The sequence below is a fragment of the Dromaius novaehollandiae genome, chromosome W, assembly GCF_036370855.1.
Source record: "Dromaius novaehollandiae isolate bDroNov1 chromosome W, bDroNov1.hap1, whole genome shotgun sequence".
Taxonomy (NCBI): Eukaryota; Metazoa; Chordata; class Aves; order Casuariiformes; family Dromaiidae; genus Dromaius; species Dromaius novaehollandiae.
The window spans coordinates 41,592,105-41,615,103 of NC_088130.1; the positions used below are offsets into that span (position 1 = coordinate 41,592,105).

The 22,999-nt window shown below is 36.0% G+C and overlaps 1 protein-coding gene across 3 annotated transcripts in view; it reads left to right on the forward strand.

Annotated features, from left to right (window-relative positions):
* LOC112983671 (single-stranded DNA-binding protein 2) overlaps positions 1-22,999 on the forward strand; it is a 193,678-nt gene that overhangs the window by 158,374 nt on the left and 12,305 nt on the right. For 2 of the 3 annotated variants that reach the window (XM_064499882.1, XM_064499883.1), the window contains 7 exons: positions 297-364; positions 6,764-6,812; positions 8,755-8,790; positions 13,400-13,454; positions 16,697-16,767; positions 18,060-18,138; positions 21,197-21,225. In XM_064499882.1, coding sequence (XP_064355952.1) covers positions 297-364; positions 6,764-6,812; positions 8,755-8,790; positions 13,400-13,454; positions 16,697-16,767; positions 18,060-18,138; positions 21,197-21,225 — 387 coding nt within the window. The remainder of the gene's footprint in view (positions 1-296; positions 365-6,763; positions 6,813-8,754; positions 8,791-13,399; positions 13,455-16,696; positions 16,768-18,059; positions 18,139-21,196; positions 21,226-22,999) is intronic. The other variant, XM_064499884.1, reaches the window with a different exon arrangement.

Consider the following 22,999-nt stretch of genomic DNA (forward strand, 5'->3'; position numbering starts at 1 on the left):
AGTGGCCATTGACTTGACCTCTATATGTGTAAGTAACGCCTCCTGAAATAACAGACATTTTAAGTATTCTTAGCATGTTTCTATTGTTTGAGTAGAGCATATAATTCTTTTTCCTTGGGGATAACAATATTACTTTTTTAAGTCAAGAATGGAAACTCCTGAAACAATGAATTACATTGGCCTATCCAGTTAGCAGTTATGTAGGGATATCATTAACCTGCTGTCCTTTCTTTTCCCCTCCTCTTTGGTTTTGTTTTTTTGTTTTGTGGTAGTCTGACCCTTGGTTATCATTGCAGAACTATGGAGGTGCAATGAGACCCCCACTGAATGCTTTAGGTGGCCCGGGGATGCCTGGAATGAACATGTAAGCACAACAATAAAATCTTCTAATATTTAGAAAAATCATTATTTCATTGTAGAAGTAACATCTGTGATACATAAGACAAGGGAGAACATGTTTTGGTTAGTAACATGCTTTTTTGGCTAATAACTGCAGTTAAAAAGAGGTGAACCTACAGCAGTTGCATTCTTCTGCATGCCTCTCTTACAGACTCTTTTGCTTTCCCTCCAAGTATGCACAAATACTGAGGTTTTTCTACAGGTCGAAGTTCAAATATTGGGAATGTTTTGTCAGTATAGTCACGAATATTCACTTGTATGTATTTTTCTAAATGACGTTGTTTACATTTATGCTCTTGTTTTGCTGATTAAATAATTTGCAATGAGTGGTATGCTTCCTTTCTGCAAAATAATTTTTACATTAGTCATTGTAGTGTTTTATTATTTATACTTCTGTAGACAACTCAGCTTTTCTGAGCATGTAGAAAATTTCATATGTAAAATTACCATATCTAGAGTAAACTACATTTAAGAACAGGATTTTAGCATAGCAAATGGCCCAAAATGAGGAATTTTCTGCACTTTTTAAAAATCCTTCAGTGGCTCAAAGATGTTTCTAAGATTAGCAAGCCTGGAAAAAAAGTAAGTTGCCTGTTGCATTATTTAGATTTCTCTCTTAATAGATTCACGGATTTTAAGGGGCTGTTATAATTGCCTTCAGCGTAATACAGACCAGACATTATCAAGGCATTCTTGTATCTTCACCCTACTTCTATGTAAATTACTCCTGCATTTCTTAATCAGCATTTTGCAACCTCTGCTTGGATAACAGAAGGCAGTATGGCAGTCAGGGTGTCAAGACACTAAAACGTTATTACAATCTAAAGCAGAGAACACTTTCTTTTCTTACTCCTTTTATACCTTTGTTTTTCAAGAATGAGTTTCCAGCAGAGTGACACAGAAAATACAGTCAAGATTTATACAAGCTTGTTACCATAAATAACCATTTTTACTCTTATTTTTATAGGAAATAAACAATAAGCAATAGATCATAATTTTCATTTCAAATAAAGAGGTACCAACCTGAAGAAGTTAAAGAGGTATTGAGTTAGATAATACTTTCAGAAAAACATCTAATCCAGCATATCCTTAATTTCTTCTGATTTCCAGACATACCTTGAATTCTTGAAGCAAATAAAATAAAATCTAAAGTTGGGTCTTACTCTATCATAGACCTCATATATTGGACTCAAGACAATTCTGGGAATCTTCCCAAGGGTAGGCATTTCTTCTTTTAAATAAAATTGATGTAGAGAAAATATCTAGGTATTTGAAATTCAGTGCGAGTATAACATAAGCAGTACATAGATTTCCTTAGAAGGAGATTTAATGATAAGAAAAGAAAATGTAACTTTCTAAAATACAATGTTCTGGAAATAAAATTCAGGATAGGTAAGATATTTTGAGGGTATTTATCCACATAAATGAGAATTTACATATAAAAGATAAGCAAACAGGTTCCTGGATAAAAAAAAGAGCTCCTCATCTTCCAGAAAGCAGAGAAGAATATGGTTATGGGTTGAAATACTAATATTTCCACATTGCAGCATTAGATAAGCACATTTTATCTGGTGTTTAGTAGACATACATCGGTGGTGTTCTTTTAATTCAGTGATGTGGGAAGTGCATTTTCCTTTGAACTTCTGCGTTCTGTTGAAGCGGGTGCCATGAACTGCAGTCCTTTACTTGGGGAATTCATGAGCTTTGATACAGGGTATGATTTCTTCTGAGAGCCACATGATGTAACGATAGCTATCTGTGCATCTATCAGGCATATGCTGTGCTCCTTTGCATTTCTTACAAACTCATCTTTACTCCAGTTCAGCTGCAAGCAGGAACACAAAACTGTTTCCTGGTTTTGAACAAGACTTCACACTGTCCTGTGCCATATAATGGACTTTAAAGGCTTAAGAAAGTATGGAGTACTAGTTCTAGAGTATTAGGCTATAGCGTATGCTGATCTGTGTTATATGCTGAGTCACAGACCTTTGTAAGCCATGCCCTTATTTCATGCCTTCTATGTGAATAATTTTTCAGAACATATTTCTTTACTGTCAAACTGATTATTTTTTTCTTCTCATAAATAGAGTGGCATATACTCATCAAAAGGAGAATAAAGATTTAATGGTGGTTTGGCAGCATAAGCCTTTTTTTTTAAACATCAGCTTGGTTTCTTACTGTGAGTTAGTGCTGTCAATTTTGCATGAAATCTGGTAGTACTAAGTTCTTACACTGTGAAATCTTGATAACGACTTGGTGTCTGGGCAGTTCCAGCATTCAGAATCAGTCAGAGTGCATCTAAGGATAACCCATGGGCAGTGGCAATAAATGGGCCCAAATGCATTAGAATTCATTCTTTCTATTATCCCTTACGATTTGTGTAATGCACGATACTAAGAAATACCAGTGTAAGTCATTTACTGTACTTAAATTTCTATGGAAGATGATGAGTTTCCTCTTGCATGTATTATGTATAGTGTATATTAATTTACATATGTCTTCACATATACATATCTTCTTCTTACATTTTCCTGTGTTGTACTCAATGTTTTTGGATTTCTGTCTATGTTAAAATATAAAAATATGTATACTCTACAAAACCAGTTGCCATTTTAAAATCCAGCCTTTTCTCCTGGGAAAGCTCACAGGGAAGCTGTTTTGTTTAAGAGCAAAATATATGCCAAATATAATTTTACATTTTTCTGAAAATGAAAAAGTGTGCTCTATTGTCAAAAATGGCAACAACCAGCCAGAGAGCTCATAGGCAGTATTTCAGTCCAGGAGCACATACTCTTTAAATGTAGTACTGCTAAATAATTGCTTGCTCCATCCTAACTGATATGTATCAGATCACTATTTGAAACAGCTGATATATATCCTGTGTCTTTTTAAAAATAACTTTATTTTAACTATAAGGTTTTAAGCCAAACTTTGGTGTAGCAGTTGTTAGTAAGATGTTATTTCTTCATGGAAAAATGCCCTCTTTGGGAACAAAATAGTAAATTTCAGGGAGCTGTGTTAAATTTCACTGGCACTTTTTAATGGCCTGTGTGACCTGCAATGCTGGATAAAGCACTAAGAATATCTCAGTCATGCCTGGAAAAAAAAGTCACTTTATTTTTTAACTTCAATTCACAAACCTGTATCTGGATGTTTAATTTCCTGGTAGAATATGTTCACCCATTAGGAAACTGAAATACTTTATTTTATTTTTTCGAAATACTGGGATCAAGGGTATAGGACTTACTTTAAGAGTGGAATGCAGCTGTAATTAGTCATAGCAGTGGATCCTTTGTAAATTACTCTATTTTGGAATTGGTACGTTCACAGTAATGTTTTATGACTCCATTGATGCTTCCAAAACAAACATTTAATAAAAGGGAAAAACACTGCTTGCATTGCTTTGAAAAAAATTTGCAGATAGGTTTTTTGTGTGTGCTTTAAAAGCCAACAACACTCAGCTCTATGTAAACCATATGGCTTTCAAGCAGAATCTGCTACAGAGTCTTCTAAATCTATACTTAGAGCTGTCCATGACTACCAGTAAATTTGCAAATTCCAACAGCTTTTTAGATGAAGGGTGAGCTTCCTCCTAGGAGTGTCTGCAGTGCAGCCTGCAGGATAATGCAGGCTTTAAGCCAGTTTAGCTTTAAACAAAACTTGCATGCTTAGCAAAAGCACCATGAAGCTGAGAGGAATTCGTGTTGCAGTCTTCTCATGGACCCTATGAAGCTTTCAATGTTGCTGTGGCTAACCTTAGTATGTATCTGAGTTAGCTTTTTCATATCTCTGTACTTCATAGTAATCTGCATTGTAGTCATGGCATTATTCAATTTGATGCTTTTTACCAGATAGATTTGTATTACTTAATATCATACAGGCAACTGCAGAGTTTTGGGATGAAAACACACTTCCAGTATTGTTACATATGTTCCTGATTTCGCAGAAAAAATCAGTTGAGCCAAATATTGTACATGATAGAAAAGAAAGAAAAAGCATCAAATATCTCACCTTTAATTTTTAGCGGCAGAGAAATTGCTGAGTATTTATCCTGAGCATCATGTCTGCAAAAATTACTTGCGCCTGGCATTTCTTGCATGAGTACTATGAGTGCCTTTCGCCACTTCATCTCCCCTTTTCCCACAGCTGGATAAGGTGGCTGCCACTCCTTGTTAAAACCCTTCATGGAGGTATCTTCCAACAAATGTGCCACACAAAATATCGTATGTAGAGCTGTTGGAATGATAGATTTTTAGCTTTCATGGAAGAACTATTTAAGCTGAGAAGGAATACATCTGGGGTTCACTCAAAAATGTTTGCCTTTTCTGAAAGGGGAAGAGTTTTAATAAAAAGACCCTGTCCCACATTTCTGTCTTTCCAACCTCCCAGAAATAATTTAACAGCATAAATGAAATGATTCATTTAATTTTAACTTTATTTATTTCAGTTGATTGTTTAGCCAACTTCTTTGTAGTTTTATCAATAATGTACAAAAAAGTAAGAAAGATTCAAGATTAAATTCCTAAGGCAACATACCCACTTAATAGTTTTCAGTTTTGTAAAGCTTTAGGTAGAAAACTGCCTGAACTGGTTAATAAAGCCTGCTTTTCTCCCTGTATTTAAATCGCTCTGCCTTGCTGGGTACACAGTGCTGGGTAATGAAGTTTTTCTAAAGCCAGTAGGGCCAAAATCCCATTTTAAGAGCAAAAGTTTTGTCATCTGCTTGCCTTTACGTTGTCAAGGCCTTCAAAAAGTGATTTCATCCTATTTATAAATAGCTAGGAATGCCTAATGCTACCAGGAATAATTATAGTTATTCATATGTTATGACTATGAACATTGAGATTTTACCTGCCATATGGTTTAGTTCCCTCAAGACTGTTAAAAGAAGAAGCCTAACCACCAAACTATTCTGCCAAGCTCAGTTAAAATTGAGCAAGCTAAGATAACAGCAAGAATTGTGAGAAAAGAAGTCCTCTGTCAGGAAAGGAGTTTTTCCTTTTTCCCTTTCTCCATTCTGCTTTTAGAGTCTGTCTGATGTTTAGTCTGAGTTAGCTTTATCAAAGACTTCTTTCACCTGTTATACTCCTGTCCCTGCTGCTAGGACACTGCCACTTAATCAAAAAGATCCCATTTGGAAAAGGTGGAACAGAAGAATGTCAGACAAGTTTGAAAGCTCCATTTTGTCGGGTGTATGGCCTATGTCATGTTTCTGTGATTTCTGTGGAGATAATGTAGCTTTAGTCAAGTAGCAAACTATTCTTAAATACATATCTAAATGTATGTTAAAATCTATGGATAAAATGGCGTGTTTTCAATTTGTAATATATGATATATGTAAATTTATATATAATTGTTATGCTCCTTAGATACATATGGTAGCAATACAATGTACAAAGTTCATGTTTTCTACTGAGAATGGCTTGTTTTTCTAAAAAATTGTTTAAATTGAAACATTTACAAGGAACTAGCATTACCTGTACTAATGAAACTGAAGTCTACTTGCAGTGTTCTATAGATCTATAGATCTATAATCAATAAATGTTTTTACAGTCCTTCAGGAAGGTATTTAATTATGTAAGCAAGAGTAGAGTTTCTGTGACTGAAATGGCATTTAGTACCTTTCTGCTTTGACCCAGACTGTAAACAGACTTTTGCAGAACATGTGATACTTCCTCCAAATATTTTAATAAGTGCAAACAAAGTGCAAAGAAAAACACTCCTCATGAGAACTTAAAGAATTTTGGAATTTGTTTTTCTCTCTCTTTAAAGCTTCTGTGCCTCAATAAAATGCCACATTTATGTAACATGGAGTTAAATTCTCCCTGGACAAGAGGAAAGCACTGTAGCAGACACAAATTTGCAGTGGCTTTCAAATCATTCTATCAAGAACACAATAGGAGAAGGTCTGATGCTTCCAAAATTTGCAAGTGTTCTGAGACGAATGCAAAACTCTGTCATCTCCATTATAGGCTCTGTGGTCACGGAGGAGGGGCTTGATATGATACACTTCTAACAGGTAGTATCCTGAAAATACAGAAATGCACAGAATGAGTTAAGAACTGAGATGTCTTAAATATAAAGGCCAGGGTTGTGATAATAAATACATGATCTTTAATCATCTTGCAAGCTGTTAGATGAAGAAGGTAGTGCAACAATGATAATTTTACCATAACATTATAACTTGGTGTAGTTACAGTTTATAATCACATTTTTTTACAATTAAAAAAAGCTGTCTCCTAACTTACTTTGGGAACAGATTACTTTGAAACATTCGTTTCCTCGTAATTGGTCAGAAGCCAGGTGGGTTGTTCTATTTTGTTTTGTTTTTTGAAGTAAACTTATCTTTTGTCCTCTGTTACAGGGGTCCAGGGGGTGGTAGACCTTGGCCAAACCCAACCAATGCCAATTCTGTAAGTAAATATTTAACTATATTAGATATCATCTCATATTTAAGGAGTTATTTCTCTATGCACCAAACAACAATAAAAAAATCCAGTCCACTCAACAAACAGCATGTTGCTATAAGGCCTGCTTTATATTTTTTTCCCACTATAGTATGTTCCTGTCAACCCTAATGCCATGTAACACCTCTGCATCTCCACATCATTTGCAGAATTTCCTTAACCAAGAGTTGTCCTGGGTTATATTTAAAATATTTTTTAGCTTCCTTCAGTGCCAGGCAGAAAAGTTGGGTCAGTGCTTTCTGACCAGTCAGCTCTACAGAAATCCCAGCTTGAGAAGATATTCCCTAATGTGTGCACACTTATGTTGCATAGACAAAATCTCATTTGTTCTTGTTAATTAGGGAGCATGGAATCATAAAGCAAATGCTTACAAGACACCAGCCATTTAGATATGCTTTCTGTAAAAAACAGTGCACCCTCTTGAATTTTTTTCCAATAACTACAAATGAGGTTATTTAATAGCAGCCTAAAGAAAGAAGCAGTCAGTAAGGCATACCACATGAAGAGCATTGGCTGCTTTTTCCTCAGAAAGCCCATAGGTAAAGTTTTCATTTTACTTCAATGGACATATGTCATTAGTATTAAAACGTGTCCCTTTCTAGCATTTACAGTTGCATAAGATGGGTCTGGCTTGCCAGAGGATATCAGTTCTTTTTATTGTTCTCACTTTTGATTTTTTATTTCTACTGAATTCCAGTTAGGAAAAAAAAAAGAGCTGAAAGTCTTCCTCCGCCTACTTTTGTTTGCTTACTTATCTACTAAAATGGACACTAGGATATTTTTCAACTGAAAATTAAAATGTTTTCATTCTATAAAATTAATTGAGAAGTCCAATACTAGATACCTTTGTAAAAATTAGCTGTCTGACAAGTTGTCTACAATCTTTTAAGATGCTTATTCTACAAAATAATTTTGTAGTTTCTTAATTCAGTTTCTTAATTCTTACCCCATCCTACTATAATGGTATTGCTCCCTGCTCCTCCAGAGAGAATCTTCACAAAGGCTATTGCATAAAGAAGAAAACTGGATTATTCACAGGCAACTGGATTTCTCCAGATATGCTCTGTAACAAATGCCACAATTGAATTTGAAATGAAATTAGGACACTGTCCTTTTGTAAAAAGACAGAATAATGCACAGAGATAAAATGGGTATCTTCTAGGCTGAAGGAATAGAGTGATGCTTTTCTTTTTATCATCTGGATTTTAATGTAGGTTCAGTACATATAGGAACAAACAAATTTAGTTCCTGTTCCAGATGACTTTGAAGTCCAGTGAGTAAAATGCAAGCATGTGCTGCTAAAGTTTACACTTTATAATGCATATTACCTTAATAATCTTATAGCTGAACCTTTTACTATAGATTGTAGATCTTTACAGAGCTTATTGTGGTTCCCAGAGTAAGAATCATAAAATTCTTGTGACGGGTGCAAGGACTAGATTTGGTACTAGAGTTTGTAACTTGGTATCTTCAAAGAGTGATGCTGGCCATTCAGTACACATGCATCGCTTATTATGAAACAATAGAGAATAGATATCAGACCTCAACCTGCAGACATTTACATATGGGCATTATATTGTTCCTATTGATTTAGTAGAGTGGCTACCAGAACACAATAATCTTAAATGGAAATATTTTGATTTGAGATATTTGATACTAAATTCTTTTTTTGTCTAAAGTGCAAGTTTTATTCTTGAACGTATTTACAATGGAGACTTGTTGATTAGGATTTTTGTGCTTGTTAACAGTAGCATTTTCCCCATAATCTTTTACTTTCTCTTTAAAATGAATTATACAAACATGCTTTCAAATATGGCTGCAAGTAACTATGTATGAATTCCATGTCAACGCTGAAGAAATTACTGTTTTGTTTCTGTTGATATCACAGATACCTTATTCTTCAGCATCTCCTGGGAACTATGTAGTAAGTACACTTGTGTGTGTTTGCTCATTAGAATAGGTGTTACATTTTATTTAGGCAAAGAAATAGTTGTCCAGATGTTAAGAAGAACCCTTGTGTATTGATTGAGAACAGAACATCTGATCTGCATTTAGTTGTTTTGTCCGCCATCTATGGTGCATATGTTGATGTTCATTACTAGAATCATTATCAGTCTGGTCAAAGTTGCTCTGAGTACTGTATTTTATTTCAGCATATGTTTCTTTAACCAATACAGTATCTTGTATTCAGTAATAAAGGACAAACTCCCCCAGCTTTTTTGGTGATGTAATATTGTATGAATTTCTGAACTTCTTGAGGAAAAAAAAGTATTTGAAAAATTAGAAGAAGATTTTCTCTCACCAAGGATATATAAAAGAGTCCCCATAGCTAACATTTGAAGGAATATTTTTATTCTTTCTTCTAACAATTACCTTCTGGAGACATGAAAACACTTTTTTCCCCATAGTCTTTATTTCACAGTCATTGTCTTAGTTTATTACAGATTAGTCAATATCATTTTATTTTCTTGGTATCTGCTTTAGAATGAAATAGTTCACACTTCAGAATAGTATCCCATACTGATTTCTCATTCAGAAGAGCACAAAATGCTAATAGCCTCTCTGAAATCTCAGAAAAACATTTTACCTATCAACAAAATAGTTTCTGTTGGAGTACATACTGCTGGTTTTTGTCTGTATCCCAAGAGATTACGTTTTGTTTCTTCATTTACCATGTTTTTTTTGTGTGGTTGTTATTCTTGTACTTTGATTATTTGTGCTTCTGATGTATCCTTTCTAAGGGATATTGTTTCATGGTTGTATCACATGTTTAGTGCTGGAGTCAAGATGTAACGGAGGGGAGAATTATATCCTCCCCTCTGAAGACATTTGACGTTTGTCCTTTTAGTTTGCTAGTTTTTGGATTCCAAACTTCTGTTTGTGGGTCAGGTTCCAGTAGACTTTTCTTTTGACATTTCATGTTTTATCACCTGAAGATTAGACAACTGCACTGTAAGGCTTAAATCAGCATAAAACCTGAAGCTAGTCCAGAATGTGGAAATAGCAGGGCTTTCACCAAGAGGGCAATATACCAGTGTTTTTGATCTATCTGGGCTACTTACAGTTTTCTTTTACTTTCAGTCTACATCAGAGAGGTGATCCTGTACAGCTAGTGCTGAATTGAGATAAAGTTTTCAAGGATGACCTTGTCTTATTTAAATAACTATTTCTTTTGTCTCTTATTCAGACAGTCACCTGCTAAAAGGATTGCATTTCTCATAGGGGTCCATAGTTCTAGAACTCATTTGCCACATGTTTAGTGGAAACAGTCTAAATCTGCTGATCTTCAAACCAGTTATTTTAATGAAGAACTTTGGAAAGGTCTCGCTACTGGGAGAAGAATATTCTTTGTTGGTTTTGCCACAGACATTAGTGATCAGTTATTACTGCAGATTTTGAAGATATTTTTTGGAATGTTTGACTTCATATTCTGTTTTTTGAGAAGCATGAAGGCCTGAGAAATTAGAAAAAGAGACACTGTAGAAGTTTATTTTAAAGAGGCAAACCTAAGTAAAGTGTGTGTTGTAGTGGAGGACTCTCTTGCTATATTTACATCAAGCCAAAAGGCAGCCGGGATGAATGATTGTGACAAAAAGGGCATCACCATAATTGGATGTAGAGATATAGAGGAGGAGGAGTAAGAGTAAAGAGGTAATTTTACCTTTTCCAGGGACAATGATAAGCCTGATACTGGAATGTTGCATCTAACTGGAACTTTGAAGGGAAATTAAAATATATCCAAAGATGCAAAAGAGGCACACAAAAGATTCAAATACCAGAGAAAATGCCTGAGCCTCTGAACAGATGTGTTCTGTGAGCTTCAAGCTCCACAGGGGGAGAGAGGGGGACAGTGCTGTCTAATTTCTTATCCCCACTCTTCTGTTGAAGTTTACCACTCCATCAGGTCTGCCATTGGACTTGCTTGGATGAGTAACCCTTTTCATTCAAAAAAATTGAAGTTGATGTGAGCAGTTGGAGAACCGGGTCCTTGCTGAAGTGGTTTAGTTCGCCTGCACGAGGTTAAGGGACGTTGACACATGAAGCTGCAAGCAGAGCTGAGGCTGTTTTCAGCAGGGCATAATGGTGGAGCAGCTGGGGTGGGCCAGGGGTTGAAGACTTCTTTTGCCAGCACAGGTGCTTGCACGGCACGTATCTTGCCTGCACTCTCACAGGCTTAAGAAAGGCTCACCACTTTTTTGGAAAGCAGAAGACATGAATGCCAGCCCTGCAAACAGTTACATAAGCAAAACTGAGGGGCAGTGACTTCCAAAAAAGGGAGCAGAAGCAAGGGTTTGGGGGCAGATTATGGGCTGGGGAGCTCTGGGATCAGCTTTTCAGCCAAAGGATTCATGATGTAGAACTACATGCTTAGAAAGCTTGGTCTGATTAGTTTATCAGACAGGTTTGGGGAAATTATTTTAATTGCATATAAATACATTCTCAGGAAAAATATACTTGATACCAAGAAGCTTACTAATAGAGGAATGACAGCTAATATAAATTAAAAATTAGATGCAAATATTAATAGTGCAGATAATTAGCCTTTGCAATAAATCACCAGTTAGTGGTTTCTACATCTCTTGATATCATTCTGGAAAATATAGTTAGTAAGCTTAGTGCACAAGTACATGGATAAAATGTCATAGCCTGTGATACCCAAAAGGTCAGACTATGTAATCTAAAGGTCCGTTTTGAATTTAGAGACTATAATTCTGCAACAGAAATGGAGAAATTTTTCATTGCTGAGGGCTGAATAGGCCTTTCAAACACTTGGTAAAAACAATCTTAACACATTTATTACTGATCCAATTATAATTTCAGAGGAAAAAATGCTATGGAGCTTCTGGCAGTATGAAATGAAGCTGTGACTATGCCTTGACTTGTATAACGTGATCTGTGGGTTGCAAGGTGAAGCAAGCCTTATTTCTAACCTATTTTAAAAGGGATACTCAGTGATCTTGCTTAGTTCACAATAAAGGGGAAGCACAAGATGAAGAACTGGTAGGTGGTGTTATGTATAAGGGCATAGAGCTGTATATATGTTGATTGACTGCTGCTGCTGCTACTACTGGGTAAAAGATTGCTCTTTTATCTACAATCAACTGATAGTTAATCACTGACTGGGAGATGGGGGTGCTTCCCCCTGAAGTGTTATATATTTTACTTGCATGAACCTGGGGAGGAGTGCTATCAGTCAGAAAGCTGCTACAATACTGATTTTAATTGTCTGAAAATAGTGTTCACTAGTGTATTACTGCTAGATGTTTTGTAAGAAATGTTATTTTTAGTAGGCCATTGAGAAACAGTGTCTATTGTTTAATTCCAAAACTTCTCTGCCTCCTTCCAGAATATTTCAGTGAATATATATTATGGCAAATCTCAGCAATGTCCTTTTAAACATACAGGAGTAGTCAAACCTTTATATTCAGTGCTATTGAAAAAAAATCTCTGTTTGAAAAGATAAATCTGCTATTTTTACATAAGACAAAAGATGTAAAATATAATGAAAGTCATATAGCAATGAAAATCTTCTTTTGTGAGCAAACTCCATAGTTTCTATTATGGAAAATGTGGGGGGATCAGTTTATTTATTGACATTAGAACATTTTTATCAAACTGTAAGAAGGTAGTTTTTCCTGTTACTTCAAAATATTAATGGATCTACAAATGTAGGAAGCAAGAAGTTATGATTCAGTTCTTACTAAACTATTAGGATGTTTAGAATAAAATTGTTTGAGGCATTTTTAAAGAACCTTAAAAAGCTGGTTTAACAACCAGAGCAGTCTGTGTACAATGTTTATTCATAAACAGACTTGTAACACAGAAATACCTGAAACTAAGAAAATAGAAGTTCTGTGAATTTTTTTGTTTTTTGTTTTCTATGATTTAGCGCTGTAGGCAAGTGATATGACTATATCCAAATTTGGCAGCTGGCATCATCCTAACACTTTTTTATTCTTTGTTGTTAGTTTGTGAATGAATTATATCTACAGATACTATAAAAGAGAATTGTAGAATATTATAAAGACTGAATTAAGATTGCCAGGGCATCAAGATACCGAGTCTGCCTAAAAGAGAAAACTTTCTTTAGATGACTAGTCTCTTATGTACCCATAAGACATCTCCTTATTTTATGCTTTGCAAGCACTGTTATGCTGCCATTAATGTGTGGACAGAGGAAAACCAGTGGTAACAAAAGTGGGTTGAGGGAATTAAATACAATTGTCTTATGCCCTTATCCAAGTGTCCTTCTTGTCTGACTCATGGCATGATTCAATGTTCTTGACTAATGGATCTTCTTGGATCGCTAGATCTACATATACCAGAACTCTGTGCCAGAGCCTGCTGACCAACAACGTTGTCTTAATCTTTTAATGGGTTGTTTTGTTAGCTTATCAGAAAATGTGCATGTTTTTACTAGAGTAACTCATGACATTTATGATGCTTTTTTTTTTTTCATTTGTGCTGTATTCACTCTTTACTGTGGTATATTTTTTCCTTTCATGCTAACTGATAATTTCTACCCACTCTAGGGTCCTCCGGGAGGTGGAGGGCCACCAGGAACACCCATCATGCCTAGTCCAGCAGGTATTGAAATATACTCAGAAAAAAATAAAAGCAAATTATTAAGGGTTTTAGGAAGTACACAAATTCCTTTTTTTCAGATTTTTCTATGCTATTAATGCAGACAAATGGATAGATCCAATTTATATACATTTTTCAGCAAGGAGCAGCTAATGAAAAGGTATTAGTTTCGTACTTTCTGTATCAGTTTTTCTCAATGCTCTTTCACTCTCTTTCTCTCCCTGCTATGTTGCAGAGATATAAAGCATTGTACTGTGTCTCTGTAGTTCAAAGCAATTCATATCTCTGGCACTTGACCCCATCTTTTCTTGCATTATTTTAGCAATAGCAAGGAAAAAAAGAAAGAAAAAAAGAAAGAAGATGGAATATGTATTTGTTTCTGTTCATATCCTTTAGGGCAATTCCACCAGTTCGGAAATCAGGAAATTTCTGAATCCTGTGCAAGTTCCCCTGTAATATCCTATGGGATAGACCTGATCAATGTATAGCTCTTGAGCTACATATGAATCACAAGCATGACTGCATCCTCTGGCTATGTCATCTGACTGACAGCAGGATAGTGCTGGACAATTGCTCTGCTCTGTCCTGCAATGGAGGAGTAAGGCCCCAGAGGAACGATTGTCATGTCCTGCTTGTGATCTGTTCCTAGCACTTCACTGCTGCATTGTTTCTCCCAGTTTCATGATCTGTGCCTTGGAATTCTGGCCACAGGGAGAATTTGGCCGTCCGGAAGACTGGCACCATTCCTGTTCAAGTTTAAAGAATCAAGGAGGAGGGAGGATTCAGGACAGTTAACTAGATTCTCAAGGCTCAGAGTTGGTCAGCTAGATGCAAGTATCTCCCTCCATCAGTGTTGTGCAACGTATCTGACATGAAGGAGGAACTGCAAGACTGGGAGCATGCTCTTCTCCCATGGATAGCATCAGAAATGTGTTGAAAAGAAACTAATTACATCTTATGTAACACAGTATTCAGTAAATATTTGGGCTCCTTTTGGCCAACATCTGTCTCTGTAACACACTTTCACCAGCTAACAGGGACCTTTTCCTACATGTTCTTGCTGTCCTTTGCAGCACAAGAAGGTAGGGGAAGTTTCCTAACTTCCTGTGAAAACTTCTTGCACCACTGTAGTCTTCATTAAATACAATTCCAGAGCTTTAAAAATGCAGCTTGAGATAAAGAGTAGGGCTTCCTTGTTCATATAATTAGTGAAAAAAATAATGTGAGCTGGCAGTTAAAGGCTAAAATCTCTTTTAACACAGAAACAAACCCATAAAGAGCCTGCACTTTTAAAAACAATCAGCACTGCAGTTACGTCATGTGTAAGTTCTCTGTGTGCGCTCTGAATAAAGCTTCTGTTGAGGAATTGTTTCCATTTTCAATTAAGGAAATTCTAAGGTGTTTTAAGGCTTCTGTTTTCCAAAGTATAAAAACACTTACGCGTTGGCCATCTGAGAATTTTGCAAAGGTAGCCTCACTCACCTCTGAAAAAAAACCCTTCCAGCTCTGAATGTTCCCATGGCCTAGTCAACCTCTATGTATTTTTTACAAAAGCCAATAGAACACAGGGATGTGTTTCTCTGTGGAGAGCCAGAGAGCCAGATTCAAAGGGATCTGTAGTCAAATAACTTATCGTCTGCCTCCTCGAACATGAAAAATAACTTCTTATATGCTAATTTTACTTTTTCCAACTTTAGGCTAAAAGCTTTTGGTTTCCCTCCTCTTCAGACAGTATATTTGAATGTTCCAGGGATGCATAGTTCTCTGTATATAGTGGAATTATTTACTCACCACGGTTAATGCTTAGAAAACTATATCAGAAAGGTAAAGGAATAGTCAATGACCATTATTTTAACTGCCCTGTGAATGCACAGATAATACATTCTTGCATGCAGTCAGGCTGCAATCCCACTTTCAAGACTTCAGTCTGATCTAGGTTTTCTTGCTTTCACTAGTTCTGACTCAAAATTCCCCCATCACCTTGTCTTGGAAAAAGATTTGCAGCTCAGCAGTGTTTTGTGCGTTGTTAAGCTTAAAACTCATGGTTCAAAGTGATGGAATGGCCTTTTAGAGGAACTAGGTATTGAGCTACTTAGCTATTCTTTTACTCTTTTTGCAGACACTATAGAAGTACTGTTTTTCCAGAGTTGCCTATAATTTTTAAAGATATGCGGTCCCCTTAGGGATTTATGTAGACATTTCTGAGGTCATTTTCTGCTCAGTAAACTTTGTTGTTACATGGCCTATCTCTTGTCAAGTTCCCTTGTGAAAGGTTTTTTGCCTAATTTGTCTATTGATCTGCTGCATTTTTTGCCTTCTCCTTCTTACAAATATTGATGAGGGATATTAAGACTTTGTGCATGTGTTAGTGGCAGGCATTGGTTTCTTCTGCGTTCAACCAGGAGAGTTAAGTGGGTTGTATTCTATATGTCTTGTTAGTTACACCTTGCATTTCAACTCTGGAGGTGCTCCAGTTTGAAAGTTCACGTACAGTGATTGGAGAAAAAGGACATATCTCTCCTCCAGTTCTGTGAGCTAATCCCAGGCTAAGAAGCAATATAGCTCTGTCGATGTCTGGTAAGGCCCAGTAAAAGTCTTCGCAGAACTTACTAGCTTAGACATCACACTGTGCCAACATGATTTTGTTGGTTTTGGACTTGGGCCAGTTTTGAAGCATTGCACCACACTGTACCATGAAGATATATCAGCTAACACTGTCTTTTGCACAGTATTCCACGGAATAGTTAGATATATCCAAAATCTAGTAGGCTGACACAGATGAGAACAAAAGATTTTCATTGGCTGTACAAACGTGAAGTCTGTATAATTAGAAGCTATTTATCGGTTATTACAGATGGAAAACAAATTACAGAAAGTATTTATAAGACAGAAACTCCTATTTTATAGACAATATTGAAGATGAGTGAAGTAATTTAGAACTCCAGGAAAAAGGGTTTAAGGAATTAAATAGTTACAGATACTTGGTGATTTATAAACCTTTTAACAGTCAAGCATAAAACTAGAGTCTAGAAGTAGTCACCTAGGGACCATTGCAATTATTTCTTTTCATAGTTATGTTGTGTGGTAGAAATAGATAGCAAGGGAATGAAATCTTCCATTATATTGCCACTGTGTATCAGTGATTCAGGCGTAGAAATAATATGAACAAAATGACAAGAAATGTATTAGGTGAATAGTTTTATTGAAAGGTATATATTAGCACTTAAAATAATCTCTTATTACAGATTCAACCAACTCTGGAGACAACATGTACACTTTAATGAATGCAGTACCACCTGGACCCAACAGACCTAATGTAAATATAAATCTAGTAATATCTTTTTAAATTTTACAGCCTTGTTTTATCCAAACTACTACATTTCCATGACATATGACTAAGTTTTCCATTTTAATGGGTGACACATAAGTTGCTTACCCCCATCATGTCCTTTTTAGTGCTTTTAATGCTTTTCAAATCAGTCGTGCCAATACATACAAAATAATCATTGGGGCCTATTTTTCTACAACGATAAGACCTTAAAAACATGCTCATGTGAATCTTGGAGATGACTTAGTTTGTCACACTGCAGTGCAATAGACTTCTGTACAGTATGACCATCCTAGGAGCTGCCATCAAACATTAGCTTCTGCAGGATTTAAACTTTCATTATAAAAAAGTCTCTGCTGCTGAAGAGATTGATGCAAACCATTCAAAGTGGCCCAGTGTTATGTTGCCCTGCCACTCCATGAAAAGTGATAGAATCAATACCTGTAAGAAGAAATAAACTTCCCCATTCATCCAAGTAGGGTGTTAAGAATGAAAGATAATGATAACATTTAAGTATTTGCCTCATTAACTACTCTACTGGTGACTCTTTCAGGCAAACTTCAGCAATTCTAGAAATGACAAAAATCTAGATTCGTAGAGTTTGTTTCTTTTCTCATTTCTTTCTATGCCTTCAGTTAAGTTGTACTTTTCTGATTACTACCATATTTTGCCGAACTACAGTCCATGTTTTGGGCCTTTTGAAAAAAGGCCAGTAGGACCTTGAGAATCTGGATATTTGGATATTGCTAAATCAGTGAATTTAGCAAATGCAGTATAATGCTAATGCCTTAAAGTTTTTGCACTAGATTTAAAGTTAATATCTCAAATCTCACAGAAACTGTTCATATTGCAAAGGTAATGCAGGTAATGCAGAGTACTCTGTCAGTATAGGCAGGGTGGGATTTGAAAACAATTAATCATCTACTCATAGAAGTGAGTAGTAAAATTATCTTCAACTTCAATGGGAGTATAGTGAGGTCAGCACTAACATATTTGAAAATCACACACAAAGTATTAAGGTATATCATAAATCATTCCTAAGTCATATGCCTGCCTATACAGATGAGTTTCTCCAAAAATCACGAGGATAACATTGGAAAAAGTAAACAAAAACAATAACACTTTTTGCAGTCTTCACTGTCACTTCACTTTCACATACAGAGATGGAGCTGTGCATTTTTCCTTTGCTATTTTTTCTGAAAAATATTTTCTTTTTGTTAGATTATCTACAATAAATTTGTACAGTAACACCAGTTTTTAATGTCTGATCCTTTTTATAGTTTCCAATGGGGCCAGGGTCAGATGGACCTATGAGTGGACTGGGTGGAATGGATTCACATCATATGAATGGATCATTAGGTAATGATAGTAAATACTATGAACATTGTGAATTTTCAATGACCAGTGCCATTTTCTATGACTAGTTCTCTGAATTATGTGGAAGACTGTATGTAAAAATCTTTTAGACACTAAAAAGCTGTATATACATCAAAAAGAAATACTAAGATACCTTTTAAGCATATGAATTGGTATATATAATGCATCTCCGGAAGAAAATTACTGAATGTTATTTATATAACAGAATATAATTTTAAACCAGTTGACTAAAGCTACTCTAAAGCTATACCATCACAATAATATAGAAGCGATGGCATAAGACCCTTTTCTCCTTACTTCTCTTCCTCTTTCGAAAACTTGAGAAGGTGTCTTTGTGACATGCTGGTGCAAGTTCTTACCAAGTATATGGAAGTAAGTTATTACATATATTGACCTATGTGTTAAGCTTTTGTAATCCCAACAATCTAATGTCACTTGTTCTAACATTAGCCTTCTGCCTCTTAAGTGTTAGTTTTATTATTCCCTCCCCATGAGCAGCTTCAGGCATAGTGATTTAACACACCAAGAAAGAAGATGCATTCTTGTCAGGGTAGGCAGAGGCAGGAAGAAGACTGTACTGTTTGACTTTTGACACTATGATTTTTGAAGGACTCCTACCTAAGGGAGAAGCCTTTCACAGTTCTATAAAACATGCACTGCTTTATCCTCTGACTAGCCTAGTAAACTTTTTTTCTTACTCTTTGCTGGAAGGGTGATAGACACTTGAAAGGGATTTGAGTGACAAGCTGCAACTCAATAAATTGCATTTAAGCCTTCCTCTTCCTTACCGGCAAGATAAATAAATACTTTGTGTTTGTTTGTGCTTGTAGCATAACACCAGGCCAGTGACTTGCAATACAGCTTCCATGTTCTGTTCTTTACTTCTACCTGCACCAAGGAGTGTGGGTCATACAGGCAACAACAAGGGGAAACTTAGTCTGCAAAGACTTCTGATCTCTTTCCTCTTCTATCTCCATTTCCCACCAGCAAGGTTCTCTTTTACATCTGGGAGCTGGCCTTATGCATCCACAGGGCACCAGCAACACTCTGCTAAATAGCATTTTCCTTTATGGGGAAAAACTCAAGCAAGCTACATATATGATGGGCATGCACAAGCCAAGCTGCCACAGTTCCCCTTGCTTCTATCCCTGAAGAAAAGCTCTATCATCTTGCCAGCACAGACACAGACCAACTTAAATTCCATACTACAGTTAGCACCTTTTGTTCCATATTGCCATGGTGGGTGAAAAGTTACCACAGTTATAGCCCAGGAGTTGGAGGTTATGAGACAAGATGTATATTCAGGTAAGAACGAGGGAGAAATTGGAAAAGGCTGTGACAAGATGAGGAAAAAAAACCTTAAAGGACAGACCATCAAACCTCATTTAACAGACATATTCTGAGCAACAGAACAGTCTTCCTTCTGGGAAAGCAGGTCTCTGAAATTCCCAGATTACTTTGCATAAGGCCATCTTGTGACTTTATAGCCTTTTTTATTACATATTACAATCCTAAAATTGGTTGCTGCTTTAATTAATAACGATGCACATTATTTTGAAGCAAATGAAAAACTTTATAAAAGTTAATCCCATCTTTTTTTGTCACTTCTTATAGCCTGAGAATTATTTCTTAGCTAAAGGAAAAATTACAATTGAAAGTTACAGAAGGATTCTATGTCTATCTAGCATTTGGTTAGCTATTTTCTGTAGTGAAAATAATTACACGTTTAGTCAAATTAACTACAACTGTTTTCTAAGGTTAGTTTCATTTCTAGAATGGAACCTGTGTTCTTTTAGGGGTGTAGGACTGGAAGAGATCTGCTGCATTTCATTCCATGCCGTAGTAGGCAGCTATGTCACATAATCACAACTACAGATTGGTCAAGCTCTATCTTGAACACTTCTAGCTTCTTTGCCCACAACCCTTCTACTGGATATCTGTTCACAGCTTTTATGGTTAGAAAGAAATCTTATTTCCACCAAAATTTATCCATTTGTCCATCACAAAATGACACTTCTTCTTCCTAGTGTTTATGTATCTGGAGTACTTATAGAGAGAAATCATATTCCTTCTCAGCTTTAATTTGCCTTGCTAAGTATACCAAGCTATTTCAGTCTCCTCCCACAACTCCATTTTCTTGATTGTTTTTCTCTGACACTCTTACAGTTTGAATTTGTCTTCCCTGAAAATAAGTGACCAGAATTGTTTACTGTCTGTTACTGCTAGAAATGCTTTTCTTGATACATCCATCCTAAAATTACATTTCCTTTATTCTTGGCTTCACCCCAGTGAGAGCTACAGCATATGAGAAAAATTCTTTTTGCTAGTCTTGCACACATTATATTGAGTTTTATTTGGTTTCTATTACTCTATTTCTTCTTAGAATCACCTACTTTCTTCCAAAATAAATTATTATCATCAGTATTTGTACTGCATCCGAAGCTGATGTCATTTCAGTCAATTTCAGTAGTAGGCTTCTGGTTTTGGGGGCAGAGACACTGATGAAATACCCCCCCAGCTGATCCTGGAGATACTCCACTAGCAGTCTTCTAGGGAGTTTTGGATAGCTAAAGTTAAAAATGATGGTTGTTTTTCTCTGGAACATTATCTTTTATTAGTTATCCATGATTTTACTTTTTTTCTCAACCTGAAGCAATGTTTCCCTCAGGTGTATGTACCCAAAATGAACTGCAGTAGCTGTGCCCCCTGTACCCTACCGTGGCTAGAGAATAGGGAGGTTGAACATACCCCTTTTTCAGCTGTGCCAGGCTGTCTCATCCTAAAAGATGCCATTGAAGGAGCTGATACAGATCAGAACTGTATCCTTTTTGCGCTAGGTGTGTACACAGAGAAAGAACGACCATTATTCAATACTGACTGTAAACTTCCTGAGACAGACAGTGGGATGGAAGAGAGTTCAAGCATGGTTATGTTTTAACATATTGCTGTTAAACTGTGTTTTTAAATATGGTAATATCATAGATATCATAGATTAGTTTCAGCTCAAAACTAATTGAATAATTATCTGTTTTAATTTAAGGCTCAGGAGACATGGACAGTATTTCCAAAGTGAGTATCTAATAAAATATTCAGAATTTTTAGAATGATATTTCACTCTAAATGCATCTTCTCATTGTCTTTGCCAAGCTTTTTGTTATATATCTACATTTTCTGCTTGTCTACTCTCTGGAGGCTGTGCAGACAGAATTAGCATTAATTGAAAGTTTAAAAACAACATCTATAATCAATAGGGAGTATAAGTAGACTTATTTCCTATCACATAATGGTGTGTGTTAATGAATGTGATTAATATATATCCAGTTCACAATCTGGTTGGTCATGTTATACTCCTCCATACTGGTAAGACAAATGAATATCGGTCTAATAATCAATTCTAGTTGAACATAAATTTGAAAAAATGTCATTAGGATGTTACTTTTATGTGCTGCGTGATTGCATGTCAACTCTGTAACACAATGTTAATATCTTAATCACTAAGTCCCTAAAAGCAAGATTAAAAAGTAGTTGCAGAAGAAGCACTGTTTTGCTATCGCAACCATTAAATAGTATATGCAATGTGAGTTTAACCTGCAGGGGGTTGCATCTGCAAAAATCATATCATGCTTGAATGTGGCATTTCTTCTGTAAAAATAAAAGCCTGCTACATCTGTGATCATTATTAATTTAGGGACTTATTCAAATAAGGAATTAATGAGCTTATTCAGTGTTGATAAAGTGGTAGAAATCTGTCCGTGTAAAACACTGTGTTTTGTACTCAGCATCTGCAGATGTAACTGACGGAAACTAGCAAAAATACAACTAAAACGATCTCCCTGCATTTTTGTGCTTTTGATCTGTAAATACAGAAATTGATGGAGGGGTTGTTACAGTTAAAATTTTATAACCCATTCATTTGAAATTACTGTAACAAAATTCTGATCAATTTCCAAAAGAAAAACATGACATTTTGTTTTGAATGAATTACCTGCTGACGTTTCTTGGGTGAGCCAGGACGAAGCAGCGCAGTGCCGTGGCTAAACTTTTCTCAGTACAGACTTTGCCACTTCCAATCTGCCTAAGGCCTGTTTGCACATGCTCTGGTCACACTAAGGATGTCACTGTAGATACACTCTGAGGCTCGCACTGAGATACAGTGAGATAGAAACGTGTCAAAAGAGAACAAAAAATGTAAGTCTATAGATTAAAACAGAAGTTTGCAGTATGAATCTATTTAAAACACACTTTCAAATGTTCAAAAGGCAGCAATCAGTCTTCAATTAGTCATACATATTTGTATATCCAAGGTGGAGGAGGAGGAGAACCTTACACTGTTCCCCAGTTTGGTGGGGAGATGGGAGAGAGATGTAGCTTATAAAGTGCACTTGTGTACATGTGGTGTTATGCTGTGTTGTTTGTAATGAGTTTGCAGTCACTGGTGCTGGTATAGAAGACATAATCCGGCATCAGAAGAAATTCATCATAGGGCAACACAGTCCTTTTAAAATTTGATAGGTGATTTATAGCCTCAGAACAACCTTCCATGGCCTTCCCTGGAGAGCAGGACCACAGCAGTATGTCTCCTAGGTCATTTGGGGGCTATGAAGGAGCAGTATCTATAGCAATGCCTCATTTTTTAAGTTTTGAAGATCTGTAGCATGTTTGGGCCCTGTGAAGAGTAAAAAGATGGGGTGAAGTGATCATGTTGCCTTAGCTGTGCTTTGCTTAGGTGTACAGTGATTGATGCAATATAAAACTCCAGTGAGATAATAAACATACAGCACATTTTTAATAATGTCCATACTTTTTCTTCAGCTATTTATATTTTGCAAAATGCAGCATTTTC